General features: G+C 38.1%; 2 protein-coding genes across 2 annotated transcripts; both read right to left on the bottom strand.

Moving 5' to 3' along the window:
* Positions 1 to 4,792: 4,792 nt before the first annotated feature.
* Positions 4,793 to 9,396, bottom strand: LOC133311659 (uncharacterized). The gene is made up of 6 exons (XM_061512735.1): positions 9,150 to 9,396; positions 8,807 to 9,047; positions 7,118 to 8,717; positions 6,593 to 6,937; positions 5,315 to 6,283; positions 4,793 to 5,077 (listed from the first exon to the last, which is right to left on the bottom strand). Exons 1-6 carry the CDS (start codon positions 9,394 to 9,396, stop codon positions 4,793 to 4,795), a joined length of 3,687 nt encoding a protein of 1,228 aa, XP_061368719.1.
* A 1,614-nt stretch (positions 9,397 to 11,010) lies between these two features.
* LOC133311649 (fructose-bisphosphate aldolase 6, cytosolic-like) lies at positions 11,011 to 13,999 on the bottom strand. Its single transcript, XM_061512725.1, has 3 exons — positions 13,902 to 13,999; positions 12,673 to 12,900; positions 11,011 to 12,083 (listed from the first exon to the last, which is right to left on the bottom strand). Exons 1-3 carry the CDS (start codon positions 13,927 to 13,929, stop codon positions 11,263 to 11,265), a joined length of 1,077 nt encoding a protein of 358 aa, XP_061368709.1. The 5' UTR covers positions 13,930 to 13,999; the 3' UTR covers positions 11,011 to 11,262.
* Positions 14,000 to 17,317: the final 3,318 nt, after the last annotated feature.

Raw genomic sequence — 17,317 nt, 5'->3', positions numbered from 1 at the left:
TTACCCACCCAAGATTCAAACTCTAGACTACTGATTAAGTTGAAACTTCTGTTGATCTACAAATTTGGTGGTATTATAATTAATCATTAAACATTTATAATAATTTTCATATAATTTTTCTTCAAAAAAAAAAATTCATATAATTTTTTTTTTTTGTATATATTGCCTACGCTCTTGATCAATTCTAGGAAGACTACATGTTGCTTATTTATGCAATAATAGGAAATAATGCATGCGGAGGCAGTCATTATAGGATATCAACATAAAATTTGCATAATAATTAATATATTCATTTTTGACAAAATCTTTTTTAAAAAGTAATTTTTGTTTTTTTTGGTGATATTCCAATCCGTTCATCGCTTTGTAATTAATCCGATTCGGGGCAGGTACCGGGAGATTAAAGCTTTAAACCCTTCTCAAAAATAGAATTGGGGAGGATCGAACACATGTTCTTATCTCCATCTGCTTAGTTCCCAACTGAGCTATGATTTTAAAAAAAAAAAAATTTAAAAAGTAATTTTGTATATTTGATGAATAACCTGTCCTAAATCTTGACACAGATATAAGTGGGGTTCTGAATTCTTATATATCCTGAATATGCCATAAATATATGTGAATCCACCATTAATCCATTAGAGAGTCATGAAAGCGAAACCCCACCCGTACCCCGCAAAAAAACAAGGAGACAAAAAGCTATTTATCTTTTCTCTTTTCCTGATATATAGAGAGTGAGAGATAAATAACAGTGGTCGGACAAAGGGCCTTATCAGCAGTCTAATCTTTTCTTGTATTATGAGGCTGGTGACACTTGATTCACTACTATCACTACCCCACACACACACACACACACACGTATAAGTAAGTACATACACACATGCATTACATGCATCTTACCCTCTTGGACAGGCAGTGTCCGTACCTGGGAAAGAGTAAAGAAGCTTCCTGCAAAAAAGTGAACCACCCTACAGGGCCTGGGAAGAGACATATTGATAGTCATTTTCATCACTCACCCTTCCTTGCTTGTCTCAACGCTTAAAACACACTAAGCAATACCATATTTACAATAATGGAAAGAGAGATCAAATTAAAAGTTAAATCTTTTTAAGTAGGTACTCTTATAACAAGCATTTAAATCAACCAAATAACCTTGTAATAGTCGCAATTTTAGTATAACCACACAATCTTTAATCAACCATTAACTTGTGTAAGAGGAGCATTTTTAATGTAATCACATAACCTTATGTATACATATAAATTGTTGATTTAAATATTTAAATATAGGTAATTGTTCTGTCTCAGAGACAGAGATGTCTAGCTCAATGGGCTAGTAGATTGCTTTTGGATCTAAATGTCCTCTCCAAGGTATCTATTGAGTCAAGTAAATCACTGTGTACATAAGAACAATAAATGGCTTTGCCAAAGGGATGTGAGTGCACAGTGACAACGTAACAGTAAGAGAGAGTATATCGTACCTGTAGATTTTATTTCTTATTTATAGAGTTTACTTATGGATATATTGAATTCTGGACCTTCAGTGTTCCTGATGACGGCCCAAGCCCATATGTCATGTTGTTATATTAGGATTGATATCTTAATGAATATCCTTCTTTAATTGTATCTTGATTAATATTTTGGATTGTCGCTTGTTGGGCTTATCAATGAATGAGCCTCGTATCTGAGTCCATAACAATAATGATTAGTTAATGTCTGTTCGAATTAATTTATTTTGTATTTCATTAAGATAGTTCATAACAAAAAAAAACTTACTAAAAAAAATATTGTTTCAATTTTAATAAAAATCAAACATGTTATTAATTAGCTCATGTAAGGTGAGGAAAAAAATTTACTTTACCCAGAATGCAGATAGGAAAAGTTCTGGCTCCTGCAACTTGCTTTAAGTATTTTTGGCCGTAAAAGGCAACCCCATATCCATCACAATTCACACCCAATAAAGAAAATCTGCAATCAGGTTCTGAGTGGCAGGAGGAGGCAAAGTGCGAGAGGGACTTTTCCTTATGATGGTATCTAGTGTCTAGGAAAAGGTCATCATGCGAAAACAACTATGCTAGAGCTGGCAGCATAGCCCAAAAAAGTTACCAATTTTCATTTGCTTAATTTTAATTTTGTTTTGGGTCGTGTTAGAAAAAAAAGCAACGGGCCTATTTGGAGTCATGTGGACCCAAGATCATCCAACAAGTGAAGGCTAAGAGAAAAAGTTCGAATATTCTATTACAACTTGAAGGTGCAATTGGGCACCATATATATGCCAATCAAAGATTTTCAATTTTGGACCTCCAAAAACTACCCTTTATTCTTGAATATGGTAGGCTTGGTTAAAGCCCAATTGGCTACAAATATTCTTGTTAATCGTTTTAAGATATAATTGATATCAAGTTAGTTTTCCTTTATAAAAATATAAATTGATCATTTAATTGAAACTTATGTCATTAACTTAGTCATTTAATAAAATGAATGATTTTAATTTTCATTAAATGACTAATTTGATTATTTTATAAATAAAAGAGTAATGCAATATCTAGTATACTAAAATAGAAATTTGCTGAAATATTCCATTCAACCCCAGCCAACACTGCTACTTTTACTAAGAAAAAGTAAATTGCATTACTAAGAAAAAATTAATACGCGGGTAGTACAGTGCTGAGCATGACCTGCAAGGAGTACTGAACTATTTTTTATTCTTTTTTAAACAAAGAGTATTGCTTATTGCACAACTTTCACTATCACTCGTGTGTATGTGTGCATAATTGTACACAACTCTGTGCAGTTCTTTGGGTACTTGCCAATGTGTCGTACTGTACAACTAGCATTACTCCATGCCAGTCATCGAAGTTTTCTCATGAAACAGCACACAACATGTGTTTTATTTTCCTCGACAAATGAGAAGTGTTCAAATTTAAAGTTACCAATTTTAAATTGCATGAACATGCTTAGACACAAAGCAACAAAATTAGCCCTACACACACACACAAAATCTTTGAGGGAAAAAAAAAATCCGCCAATTGTTATCGAATAAATCCCATTCTGTAACCTGCTAATGGTATTAACTGAAACGTGTACCTTCTAAATCAACAAAAAAATATTGACCTTGACCAATGGCTGTTTGAGCTCACTGCTGATGTTGGTTAATTAACTCTGTGCACAAATAAAATATAAAAACAAAGAGAATTGTAGGAGATAATTTTATTTTATATATATATATATATATATATATATATATATATATATATATATATATATGAGGTAAGATCTTTTGGCACTTTTGACACCATGTCAAATTTTAATTTTGACACCTCATCTGAGAGCCGTTAGATCAAAAAAGATCAATGGTATCACATGCTTGCAAATCAGAGTCATTGATCTTTTTTGATCTAATGACTCTCAGATGAGGTGTCAAAATTGAAATTTGACACCGGTGTCAAATGATCCTACCTCTATATATATATATATATATATAAGTGTGTGGACTCCACGTGGGGTTATATGGAGAAAAGAGAGATAAAAATAAAATATGAGCCTCATATACTTTTATATGTGTGTAGGAGATAAGATTATTTCTTACAACATGAGAAACATTAATCCCTGAAATAGATAATACATATTGGAGATTATTGTTTTTCATATTATAAAAGATAATTTCATCTCCTAGCTAGATAATTTCATGTGGGACTGTGTGAAAAGAAGAGAGATAAAAGGATAACATGGACCCCACATACTTTTATATATGTAAAAGATAAAATTATCTCCTATAATATGAACAACATTAAACTCTACAAATTGTGATAATAAATAGAAACCACGAGCAAAATGTGCTTTCAAAATTTTTGTAAGCACCAAGATGTGCTTTCAGATCCAAGTTGTAGTTATACAAAAAAGGCTTTGCATCTCTCGTTTAATATGATGTTAGAAAAATTCATGCATGTATATCATTTAGATGAATCTCAGTATCTTACCATAAACAAAAAATAAAAAATAAAAAAAGTATTGCATGTAAAAGGATCTCTCAGTAATATGAGAAAACAATTCTCTTGTTAAAGAGGAAAGTGTTTTCGAAAGGACAAACCCTTTTCATTACAAGGGAAAACAAATGGGTAAAAAAAAAAAACGAAAAGGAAACTGAATTAAAAGGGAAAAAGAAGGAATTACAAGGTTCCATACCCACCCTTTTTTTATGGGTTAAGTTAGTCTAGTGTAGTAGAAGATAGAAATTTTCTTCCACTTGTGCTTGCCTTTTTTTTTTTTTTTTAAATCAATGGAGCTCACTATATTGAGTCTGTCACATAAGACACCCTATCACGACAGTAGGAGAGTAATAATTCCCTTTTTTTATACCTTTTCTTACATCTTTTGGAGTTAATTTTGAATTAATTATATCTATGAACAAGAAGTTTGATATGAAAAAGTGTGTCTTTTAGTCGTCAAGTGAATGTATTATTTCGTCGTCAAATATATGGCATTTGAATCGTGACCTTATGTTTTTTATAAATAAATAGAAATCGAAATTTTAAGATACGAGTTTTCTCTATTAGTTTTTATAAATTTTTTTATTTTTTTGATAAAAATGGAGGGCCAAGCCCAAAGAAAACTAAACAGTCAAACGCTGCAAATACAAACAAACATGCTCCATCAACAAATTGGAGCTAAATTCTAACCAAAAAGTCAACATATCATCAGGGGGAGAGGAGTGTAACATCAACTCTTCACCCTTGAGACTAAATCCTAATTTAGCTAAGTAATCTGCACAAGAATTGGTTTCTCTTGGGACAAACTCCAACTAGAATTTCTCAAAGGCCAGAGCCACTTCTCGAATTTTTCCTATCAAGTATGAGAAACCGCAAACTTCATCATTCTCCTCCAAGCAAAGTAAAGCCTCTTTGCTATCACAGCCTATCCACACCTTTGAATACTGCATATCACTTGCCAATTTACAGCCATGGTATATCCCCCATAATTCAGCTTCCAATGCAGTACAATTGCCTATATTGTAAGAGAAACCACCTTTCCATTCACCTACAGAGGAGCAAAGAAACCCACCACTAGATCCTATATTGGAGGCTAGCTTACAGGCACCATCAACAAAAATTTGAACTTGATATTCATCAAGCTACTGTCCAGAATTCCCAACAAGGGAAATGCCATCAGACCCTACAGCAGAAACATCAAAATTAGCACTTTTTTTCATCCCATCCAAAAAAACCAGGATTGCATGCACTGGATCTTGAGGCAAAGAAAACAACACTTCATGAACCGTTGAATTTCTCCACTGCCACAAAAACCAGCAGGTCACAAAAAATACCTCCTTCCAAGACCCCCAAAGCTTATTAACAAAAGGGTGAAACAGACTAATCTTGAACCATTCCCTTCCTTCCACTGCTAAGAAAGTTTTAGGAATATTACGCGAGAACCATCTTTCCCACACCTGCCTAGCTACCCTACAATCCCTCAACACATGCATAACAGTTTCTGGATGAATCTTACAAGCAGGGCACATACTCTCTCCCCAATACCATTGTCCTGTCATAGCTCGAACAGGAATTTTGTTCAAACTAGCCAGCCATAGGAAAACTGCAAACCTATAAGGCCCCCTCCACTTCCATATAGCTGCCCAAACTCGATCTCTTTCACCAGATTCAGGGAAATGACAGTAAGCATTCCTCACAAAGGACTTACTTGGACTACTCCAAATCCAGTTCAAATTGTCATCTGGACCATCAATAGCAGGGGTTCTAATATTTTTAAGCTTACTAATGGTATTAGCATCTAACCAAATAACAAGGCAGCTCCATCTCCAATCCCCTGTGACTTGATCAACATAATCACTTACTTTAAAGGATAGCTGAGAATCAGGAGGTTTGTGTGCAGCAAGGTCATATAGACTCCTCTTCCACCCTCCCCACACATCAGACCAGAAATAAATTTCCTTTCCATTACCAATCTTCCACTCAAGGTGCTGATATAAGTCATTATATCCTCTACATATATGCTTCCATAGAGGAGAGTCAGAAGTTCTTGAAATTAGGCAGCGGCTAGGATTAGCATTCCTACCATATTTTCCTAACAGCACCTTGACCCAAAGTCTATCATGATCAGTCATAACCTTCCAAGCCAATTTTTGCATAAATGCTTCATTTTGTCTTCTCAAGTTCATGATTCCTAACCCACCACATTCCCTAGGCTGACAGATTTGCTCCCACGAAATGTAATGGGCTTTCCTCTTAGTTTCAGAATCCCCCCAGATGAAGTTCCTCTGCAATCTCTCAATCTCCTGGCAAACATGAACAGGTAACATACTGTTTTGCATCTGGAAGGAAGGGATAGCTGAAATAACACTCTTGGCTAAGGTAATCCTACCTGCCAGAGATAGACACTTTGACTTCTATCCTTGCAGTCTACCTTGGACTCTAGTAATAGCATCAGTATAATGATCTCTTCTCACTCTACCATGCTTCATCAAAGAACCCGAATAGCATCCACGATTACTGACCTTTTTAAACTCACTAACAGAGGTGACCGAATATACTACCTCCTAAGGAGCATTCTTTGAGAAATATATACATGACTTCTCCACACTCACACATTGCCCAGACATCTTAGAAAATTTCTCCAGACAATGAGTGATTGATTCCAGTTGAGACAAAGATGCTTCAGCAAACAATATAACATCATCTGCAAACATAAGGTGGGAAATATATGGACCAGACTTTCCAGCCTTTATTGGTCTCCAATGCTTAGCCTCCACCTCATCCATAATTAAATGAGTTAGCTTTTCCATACATAAGACAAACAGATAAGGGGATATGGGATCCCCTTGTCTAATGCCACGTTGAGGACTAAATCCAGTAGTCCTACCCCTATTCCACAACACCTCCAAATGAGTACTAGTCACACAGTCCATGATGGCTTCAACTAAATCCCCTGGCTGTTTCACTTCATCCAAAACTGATCTTATGAAACTCTAATTGAGCTTATCATAAGCTTTTTCTAAGTCAATTTTGATGGACAGAAAGCTCTTCCTTCCCTTCATTTTATGCATCGCATGCACCAACTCTTGAGCAATTATTATATTGTCTTGGATTTTCCTTCTAGGAACAAAACTAACTTGATTGGGGGAAATGAGACTCCCCAAAAGAGGTTTAATTTTGTTAGCAAGGATTTTGCTCAGCCCCTTGTAAATAGAATTACAAAGGGCTATTGGTCTAAACTGCTTCATGAGACAAGGTCTCTCAATCTTAGGAATAAGAGCTAACATAGTGTAGTTGATCTCCTGAATTAGCTGCGGTTTATCAAGATACCCCCTCATACTTGTGAGAACTTGATCTTTAAGGATCTTCCAGTTCCTTTGAAAAAACAAAGCAGGGAAGCCATCTGGACCAGGTGCCTTCAAAGGAGCCATCTGAAAAAAAGCACATTTCACCTCCTCCATTCCAACACTTAAAGAAAGGGACTCCAACTGGTCTTCCTTTATTTCTGGCCAAGAATTACTCGTATGCAACCAAATAGGAACAGAAATCTCTTCCTTGAACAGATTAATGAAGAAGTTCCTAGCCAAAGCAATAAGCTCCTCTTCCCCATTGATCCAGTGTCCAGCCTCATCTTGCAGTTTTAGGACTTTATTCCTTTTCCTTCGGATCAAAGTGCTGGTGTGGTAAAACCTGGTATTCCTATCCCCATCTCTAATCCAGTCTCCTTTAGATTTTTGATGCCAAAGCTGTTCGTCTTGATCCAGTATATCCGAGAGCTCCTTTCTTAGCTTGGCCTCCAATTTCTCAAAGTGCCTACTAGGATGGCTACTACTTTGCTTCTGAATACCATCCAATCTAGCTATAATTTTGTTCTTCTTATGTTGGATAAAACCAAACACATTTTTATTCCAGTCCTTTAGAACTGGAGTGAAGGAGTGAAAACCATCATACAGATTTGTAGCTTGATTCCAATTAGCCTTGATAAGATTGCTAAATCTGGGATCAGCCTGCCAGGAAGCAAGGAATCTAAATGGCCGCTCTCTCCATCCTACTTCCTCTTTCTCCAATCTGACAAGAACAGGACAATGATCAGAAAACAGTCTAGGAAGTGTTAACACATCAGCATCCTGAAAACTAGCTCTCCAATTCTCATTTTCCACAGCTCTATCAAGTCTCTTAAATACTCTGTCCAAATGAAGGAATTTTGGACCTCTCCAGGTAAATCTATTGCCACCTCCTCCCAAATCCAAGACACCACAGGCACTCAACACATTTGCAAACTGTATACACCTACTATAGTCAATGGGACCTCCTCCTCTCTTCTCCTCAGCACTAGTAATCTCATTAAAGTCACCTGTCAATAACCATGCCTCATCCATAGTCCTCCCAATCTGTTTTAACTCCTCCCACAACAACCTACGCTTCCCTTCTTGAGGATTGACATAAACAGCCGCCCAAAAGAAGCCCTTCAAACCAGCCACCTCCACCCAACAATGAATAAACTGATCATGCTGGGAAATGAGAGAAATATTAACATCACAAGAATTCCAAACAAGCCAAATACCTCCTGAAAAACCGTGTGCTTCAACTATCAGTTTATTAGAAAAACCCAAACTTCTAATTATACTAGCAGCCTTATTTCCAATCACCCTAGGTTCCAGGATAGCTACCATCCCAACCTTATAATTCTTTCTAAATCTACTGAAGGTGCTCTTAAACTGTTTCTTAGCAGCACCCCTACAGTTCCACGTGAGAACATTCATGATGAACTTTGTTTTTTTTGCAAGATTACTAAGCTCTTGCAGCTTTCATCATTATTAACACACATATAACTCTGATTCTCAGAAAGATCAGAATCACAAATAGGCTCATAAACAGTATTAGTTAACTGCTCTTTTAAAGGTAAAGCTACCTCCATACCTGCACTATCAGCTAGCAGCTTTAACGAGTCACTCATGATTTGGTCAGGAGGTTCAGGTTCTTGCACCGGATCAACATCAACCATAGCCTCACCTAAAGATTTTTCTGAACTGAGTGCAGAATTCCCCTCTAGCCCATTAAATACTCCTGATAAAGCAACTTCTCCATCCAGCTCAACTTTTTTCTAAATATCAGAGCTACTTGCTCCCAAAGCCTGAGAGAATTCCTTACATGTTCCTTTTCCCTTACCATTCATGGCCTTAGCCACATACTTCTTTGATTTCACCCCCACTGGTTTATTACCACCAGTCTTTTTGACAGAGCTAGACGCCACGGTTGAGAATAGCATGCCAATCATTGGGGAATCCACCTTGCTACCCGAGGAAATATTCTCCTTGTTCACACCAGGATTGAGAGAGCTACTCACAGGTTGCTTAATCTGAACCCCTTTTGTGTTACCCTTTTCTCTATTAGCACCAGTTCTTGGACCCACCATATTTTTCTTGTTAGAAATGTCTTCACCAAATGTTCTGTTGGCTCCAGAATCTTGCTTCTGCACAGCCTATTGGCCTTTCTTCCTTCGATTAACTACCATCCATGGTCCCAAACCTTGACTTCCAGAATTATCTACAGAATTACCAGACTTCTCCTCAGTCTGATGCACAGGTGTAGGCTTCACATAATCTGGACAAGCCTCAGAATTATGTCCATACCTACCACACCTAAGGCAAATCAAATAAAGCCCTTCATACTCCACCCTCTTCCTACAACCATCCAATACATACTCACCCCTCAAAGGCCTAGAGAGATCAATTTCGATGCACACTCTAGCAAATCTGGCCCTATCTCCAGTTGAAGTTGTCCTATCAACTTTGATTACTTTCCCAATCACCGATCCTAAATGATTTAGGAAAGGGAATTCACAGTACTCTTGTGGGATCCCTGGAAGTCGAATCCATGCTGCTACCTTATGGATATTAGCCTTCTCAGGATCAAAACAAGGTTCTCACTTCCTTGTGGCAAGATAATGACCCAATATGACCCACGGTCCACCTGTAATTGCAAGGTTCATGTCTTCTAAGCTACTAAAACGTACGGAGAAAAACTCATTGCCGAGGTCAGCAACAGTGATGCTGCCAGATTTCGCCCACATCACCTCCAATCTCTTCTTCATAAACCTGACGCCTATCTTCTTGCCCAGCAGCTTCACGATCAGTGCATTTTTCCACCTTTGACACATTCTCGTTCTCGCTTCTTTGTTACTCCTTATTTCAACGGAACCATCTTCTGTGATAATGGTCTCAAAACCCCATTCAGAGATCGCCCCCAAATTAGGATCTAAAGGCTCCAGATCTGGTTCATCCTCTTCGATCAGCCATGGAACGTTGTCGCCCGACACCCCGTTCTTAACTCCAGTCACCTCAGCAAAGGATCTGGACTTTTCAAGCATGGAAGATCCAGCCTGAAACTCCTTGATCGCATCGCGCATCACCACTTCCGTTTGGATCTCCTCGCCATTCTTCGATCTCTTGATACTCTTCCTCATCATGACCAGCGTGTCATTCTCACCGACTCTCACCTCTCCCATTTAACCTACTCAGCTAACACAGAAAGCAAAGCCCTAGCGGACAGAAAAAATCGCGCGCGTAAACTCACGCGCCTAACCCATCCCACATATTTAGTTTTTATAAATTTTTTACATTTACATTCTTTTACTCTAGTGTGATTAGTCAGACATAGATTGAATTTGATGGGGCTATTCAATGTAAAAATATCACCACAAGAATAGAGGTAATATGTTCTATTCTTAGAGACAATTGTCCACGATTCTTGAACACCATAAAAAGGGCAACATTATCTTAAGAATACAATGTCTAATACTGGGCTCGATTTTTTCCTTGTTGCACTCATATATTTTCGTACGGTACACTTTAACTTTGTGTTATTGCATATTTTAATTCTTGTGTATATTTCATAAAACTGAGAATATTATCAAAGTAATTTCTCTAATACAGATTTTAATATCATTTGAACAACATGATCTACTTATTTGTGGGGTGGGGATGGGGTGAGATATATTGTATATAATACGAAATGTATTTCTCTTGTTTTATTATTCGAAAAGAAAGATGTGCAACAAAAACAATGTACAAATAACATTGTTGAAAAATAAAAGCCGACCAACCCAAAAGCTGAAGCCATTATTCATAATATACCAAGGACCCTCCTATGACCGAGAATGGGAAGCAAAAAAAGTGACTACAAAACCTACAAAAGAACACCATCACCTTGAGGTGCCAATACTGCAAATAACTCCAAATAAAAACAAAGTACAATCAGAAGCTCACTCCTCTTAGTATTTTTAGTATTTGTAGTCCTTGACATGGAGAGACTCCGAAGCACCCTCACCAAGGTTAGAATCACCTTTGTAAGTTCCAAGAGTTGCATTTGAGTTTGCCTTGCACCTAGTGAGCAATGCAGCCTGTGCCTTGGGAATGTTTTCATCCTTCCCAGCCCATGCCTTAAGAGTGCTCTGCTGAAGTGCCCTTCCAAAAGAGAATGTAAGAGACCAAGGCTTCTTTCCCTTGAGCTTGTTCATTGCATTGAGGTTTATGGTTGCCTCCTCCTCACTTTGCCCCCCAGACAAGAAAACTATAGCAGGAACCGCAGGAGGAACGGTTCGCAACAAAGCTCTAACTGTGTGCTCTGCTATCACCTCTGGAGCAACCTTTGGAGAATCTGATCCAGGGGTCACCATGTTAGGCTTCAAAAGGGTACCCTCAAGAAGAACATGATGGTCATTTAAGGCCTTGTAGCATGCAGCAAGAACACGCTCAGTAACATCAGCACATTTGTTAATGTCATGAGGTCCATCCACTAGAATCTCAGGCTCCACAATTGGAACCAAACCATTCTCCTGGCATATGGCAGCATAACGAGCCAAACCATATGCATTTTCATGGATAGCCAATGGAGATGGTTCGTTTGGACCAATCTTCAGCACAGCACGCCATTTAGCAAACCTTGCACCAGCTTCATAGTACTTCTGGCAGCGCCCAGCAAGGTCATCCAAACCCTGTGTGGTGGTTTCCCCATTTGTTCCAGCAAGTTCAACAGTTCCCTTGTCAACCTTAATACCAGCAAGAACTCCACCTGCCTTCAACACCTCCACAAAGGGTTTTCCTATACAAAAAAAAGATGTTCAGGATCTTCTATAGTGAAAAACATGGCAGGGTCATAACATATACTGCAAAAATTAGCTAGAAAAATGGATTTTTAATAGCAAAATACACAATAGAAGTGTGAACAAGGAGTAAAATTTCAGTACTTTTTATGTAGTAAACACTCCCTCACTTAAAATAGAAAGAAGTGACTCATGTGGCATTGAAAATACGGAAGTGGGTGGAATAAATGCAGATAGGTAAGTCTTGTTTCTATTTTTTTTTTGATATATTATTTATTCGTTCATCGATTACTCGACTAGTCCGATTCAAACCGACTAGAACCACATGGGCGGCAAAACTCTCCCTACCAAGTTTTACCACATTTCCATTTCTAAGGACTCGAAATCGAAACTCCTGCTTGAGCTAGAATAACCCCTTACCAATTGATCCGTGCTTTGAGCTAAGTATTGTTTCTCTAAATTCAATGAGTGGTGCACTATTACTACTATGAGAGTACTGAAAATTTATCCATAAACAAGATGTTTACTTCTTCCTTAGCAAGTATTGCAATGTATCTTTGAAATATCATAAACACACAGCATCAATACCTGCAGCAGTCTTTTGGTATAGTGTTTCCTCAAACAAGATCACACCACTGAGACATTCTAGACAACCAGGGGCAGTGAATAGAAGCTCACGAAGAACACGCCTGTTTGTTTCAACATTCTCAACATTGATGCTGGCCAGACGCTTGCCAATTGTACCAGTTGACTCATCAGCAGCAAGGATACCCTTTCCAGGGGAGCCAATGTAAGCAGCATTGGCAATGAGCTCATCTGCAGTTCATGCCAAATTCTTTAGAATCCTTGACCATTAGAACAGATAAAATTTGAATCCTTGAATATTAGTACACTATAATTGTTTCTATTCAATTTGAAACTAGGAAACATCAAGCAGAAAGGAGGACAAAATAAACAACACCTAACACTCATTTTGATTCACAGAGAACATGACCAACTTGTAAATTAAGCTAATTTTTCAGTTTTGACTTTACACAAAATTATTGAGTTGAGAATAGTTTTTAAACTTGCATATTTCTGAATCTTCTGAACAGGTTTGTGATACATGATTACTCAATAACACAGATATGAGTCATGTAATATGTCGCTTCTGGTAGGCAGCCACAGGTGTCACCAAACCCACCAGACAAGATCGAAACCTTGCTAAAAATAGATAAAGTTTATCATTTTTTGGTACATAGAAAGTTAATTTCGTTCATTCATTTCCATAGATAATCCCAAACAAAGGGCATAACGTGAACTTAATATCATTAACCAAAAAACCCAAAAAAAAAAAAGAAAAAGACCAAATATTCAGGGAGATACACCCATAAAAAAAATTAAATGAATCGACATGCTTTTGCGTGCGAACAAAATTCACAAATAGTTCTCCAATCAAAACATACAACTATGAACAAAACTTCAAACTTTTCCATCAAAAATTCGTAAACGGATATCTGGATCATATATACCCAGTTTTCTCTTTTCATCTGGATCATCAAACTATGAACCAGGAGGCAACAGATAACAAAAACAACCATCCAGAGTACGAAAAATCAAATTTTTATCGTAGAAACCGCATACCCAGATGGAGCTAGTGCAGCACAATTGATCCACCACAACCGAACAGCACAATATAAAGAAAAATATTTACTATGAAAGGAAAAAAAATGATCCAAATTCCTTGAACGCATATCTGATGAGGAGTAATGAAAAAAATGAAATAACATCTAACAAAGAAGAAACATTGAAAAGACACAACATGAATGAAAATTCACCTTGATACTTGCTCTTGAAAGAAGACATTTTGTGAGATCACAAAGAAGAAAAAGAAGGCTTGTTTTTGTGTGTTGTTTGAAAAGCAGAGAAGACAAGTGCACAAAAGAAAGGCGTTTGAATAAATATATATAAAGGAGGTTGTTTGAACTTTGAAGATTTATAAATAAATAAATGGAAAAGTAAAAAACAATGGGCAAAGATAGACCATAGAAGTGAAAGAAATTATGGAGAAAGCTAAATTGAAAAAAAGTGAAAAACAACCACTAGAAATTAGAAAAATGCTATGTGGGGTGCTTTGGTTTTGAGGTTTGAATATTGAAGTTCAACATTGTAAGGTCCGAAAAACAAGTTGGACCTTTGCAGCTGCCTGCATTTCACGCCCCACCCGTGGTCCCTCTTTCAATTTGCACTTTTTTTTATCCCTTTTTTTTTTCAAATTAAAGGAATAAAATCTGTATTCGTTTCTTTATTCCCTAAATAATTCATTTGTTAATAATAGGAGAAGAGAAATCATAAGAAGTATATAAGAGATGAAAGGTCAATGATCCTAACGTCAGCTTCCAGAAGCTTTAAAAGACCAATAATATTGGTCTCACCTAAGGACATACGCAATTAGGTGGGGTGGAAATGTGGAAATGTGGCATGCCCCCCCAAATCTTGAAATAAATAACTTCTTATTTGATTTAAAAAAACATATTATTAAAAATATTATAATAAAATATATCATAATGATAGTTTTATTTGTTTATATAAGGATTATACTATTTTTTTTAGTAGATACCAAAGGATATTCACGGTCTTGTTGGAAATCGACAATCACACAGAATCGAAAAAACAGAAAAAGAGATAAGAGTAGAGAGATAGACACGATGATTTACCCTGGTTCACCCAATATAGGCTACGTCCAGTTTGTCTGTACTATATTCACCTCACCGCCACTCGTTACAAGTCTCTCGGTTTACAAGGCAAATATAAATAGGATTACAAGAAACCCTAACAGCAGCTATTCATGGGCCCAAGCCCAAACTGCTAAGAAAATTACAATAGAAACAGAGGCCTAAACATTACCTAGCCTCTACGGGCCTGGGGGCGCTGCCCCCGGGACCCCCGCCCGCTCACCTAGGAGCGGGACCCCAGTTGCCTTTCTGCTGACCCCGACAATTAAGGCCAACATCATCATGTGAAGTATGAGCCATACCCAACATTCTCCCACTTGGTGAATGCTTCACATGTTTCTTCAATCCCAAGGCATCTGTACACCATTCAAACTTCTCCGAAGTCACTGCCTTGGTCAGAAAATCAGCATTGTTGACCTTTGTGTCAACCTTCTCCAGCAATACAACCTTGTCTTCAATCTTCTCTCTGATGAAGTGGTACTGTATGCCGATATGCTTGGTCCTCGCATGGAAACCTGGGTTCTTAGCCAAGAAAATGGCGCTCTGACTGTCACACCCAACGATCATCTCTCCTTGTGCAAAGCCAAGCTCTTTGCACAACCTCCGTAACCAAATAGCTTCCTTAACAGCATGTGTCAAGGCCATGTACTCAGCCTCTGTAGAAGATAAAGCAACAGTGCTCTGCCTCTTACTCATCCAACTGATAGCTCCGCCAAATGAAGAAACAACATATCCACTTGTAGATCTTCTACTATCAATGTCACCTCCCCAATCAGCATCCACAAAGCATCTCAGCTCTAACAATGTCTGTCCCCTTGAGCCCTTCACGCCTTCATAGCATAACCCAAGGTCAGACGTACCACGAAGATAGCGGAACACACGCTTCACAGCCGTCCAATGCTCATTTCCTGGCTTGGACATATACCTGCTCAATACTCCCACTGCTTGAGCAATATCAGGTCGAGTACAAATCATGGCATACATCAGACTCCCTACTGCACTAGCATAAGGAACTGACGCCATCTCTTCTTTTTCTTCTTCAGTCTTGGGACACTGGTCAGCCGATAACTTAGAACCAGTAGACATGGGAGTCAACACAGGCTTGCAGTCAGTCATCTTGAATTTCTTCAGAACATCTTCTATGTACTTCTGCTGACTTAACCATAATCTTTGTTTGTCACGCTCCCTCTTAATCTGCATACCCAAGATCACATCGGCAGCGCCTAGATCTTTCATTTCAAACTGCTTTGCTAGCAGTCCTTTAACAGTGCTGATCATTTTCAAACTGTTTCCAACGAGTAACATGTCGTCAACATACAAAGTTAGAATAACAAAGTCACCTTCTAACCTTTTCACATAAACACAGTGATCAGCATCACAACGGTCAAAGCCAAGCTTCAGCACATAAGTGTCGAACTTCATGTACCACATCCTTGGGGACTGCTTCAGGCCATACAGAGATTTATTCAGCTTGCAGACTAGCTCCTCTTTGCCTCTTGCAATGAACCCCTCTGGTTGCTTCATGAAAATAACCTCCTCCAAATCACCATGAAGAAAAGCTGTCTTCACATCCAACTGCTCCACCTCTAGGTCATATGCAGCTGCTACAGACAAAACCAGTCTTATGGAATTTAACTTTGCAACAGGTGAAAATACCTCACCATAATCAACCCCATATGTCTATGAATATCCCTTTGCAACCAATCGAGCCTTGTAGCGTTCAATCTCCCCATTGGCACCAACCTTCTTCTTGAACACCCACTTGCAACCAATTGCTTTTCGGTCTGCAGGTAGATTCACCAAACTCCAAGTTTGGTTTTTCATCAGAGACTTCATCTCTTCTTTCATATCTTCCTCCCACTGTTTGGCATCCTCCGAGCTCCTCGCATGTTTTACAGTGCTCAGATCATCACCTGTAATACTAAATGCACAAACATCATCACTAGCACACAGGATATAATTTTCAGGTGTATACCTCTCAGATGGTCTTCTTTCCCTCGTGGATCTCCTCAGCACTGGTGCTTCAACCTCAGCCTCAGTTTCAGAAAATTCATCCTCTACCTCATTATATTCAGCAGCTTCAGAATTCAAATTTTCCAATTCAACCTGTGAGTTTATTGTATCCTCTTTCAAACCCACATCCAACTCCACTGTCTGTGACTTTTCAGGAGCTTCAGGAAAAATCTGATTCAACTTAGATTCTCTGAATATAACGTCTCTGCTGTAAGTTACACTTCTAGTATCCGGATTCCACAACTTATAACCTTTGACGCCATCCTTGTACCCAATAAAGATACACTTTTCAGATTTACTGTCAAGCTTGTTTCTTTTCTCCTTGGGTACGTGCATATAAGCTTCACAGCCAAACACTCTGATATGAGATACGTCTGGCCTTTTTTTAAACAGTGCTTCATACGGAGTCTTCTCCTTCAAAGCTGATGTAGGAGATCTGTTCTTCAGATAACAAGCAGTAGCCACTGCCTCTGCCCAAAACTCAGTTGCCAAGCCTGCACCGCTCA

The sequence above is a fragment of the Gastrolobium bilobum genome, unplaced genomic scaffold (genome assembly GCF_033153095.1).
Source record: "Gastrolobium bilobum isolate Gb01-03AN ecotype WA unplaced genomic scaffold, APGP_CSIRO_Gbil_v1 utg3765, whole genome shotgun sequence".
Lineage (NCBI taxonomy): Eukaryota > Viridiplantae > Streptophyta > Magnoliopsida > Fabales > Fabaceae > Gastrolobium > Gastrolobium bilobum.
The sequence above is the reverse complement of the archived record's forward strand: the minus strand, read 5'-3'. Positions and strand labels throughout refer to the sequence as shown.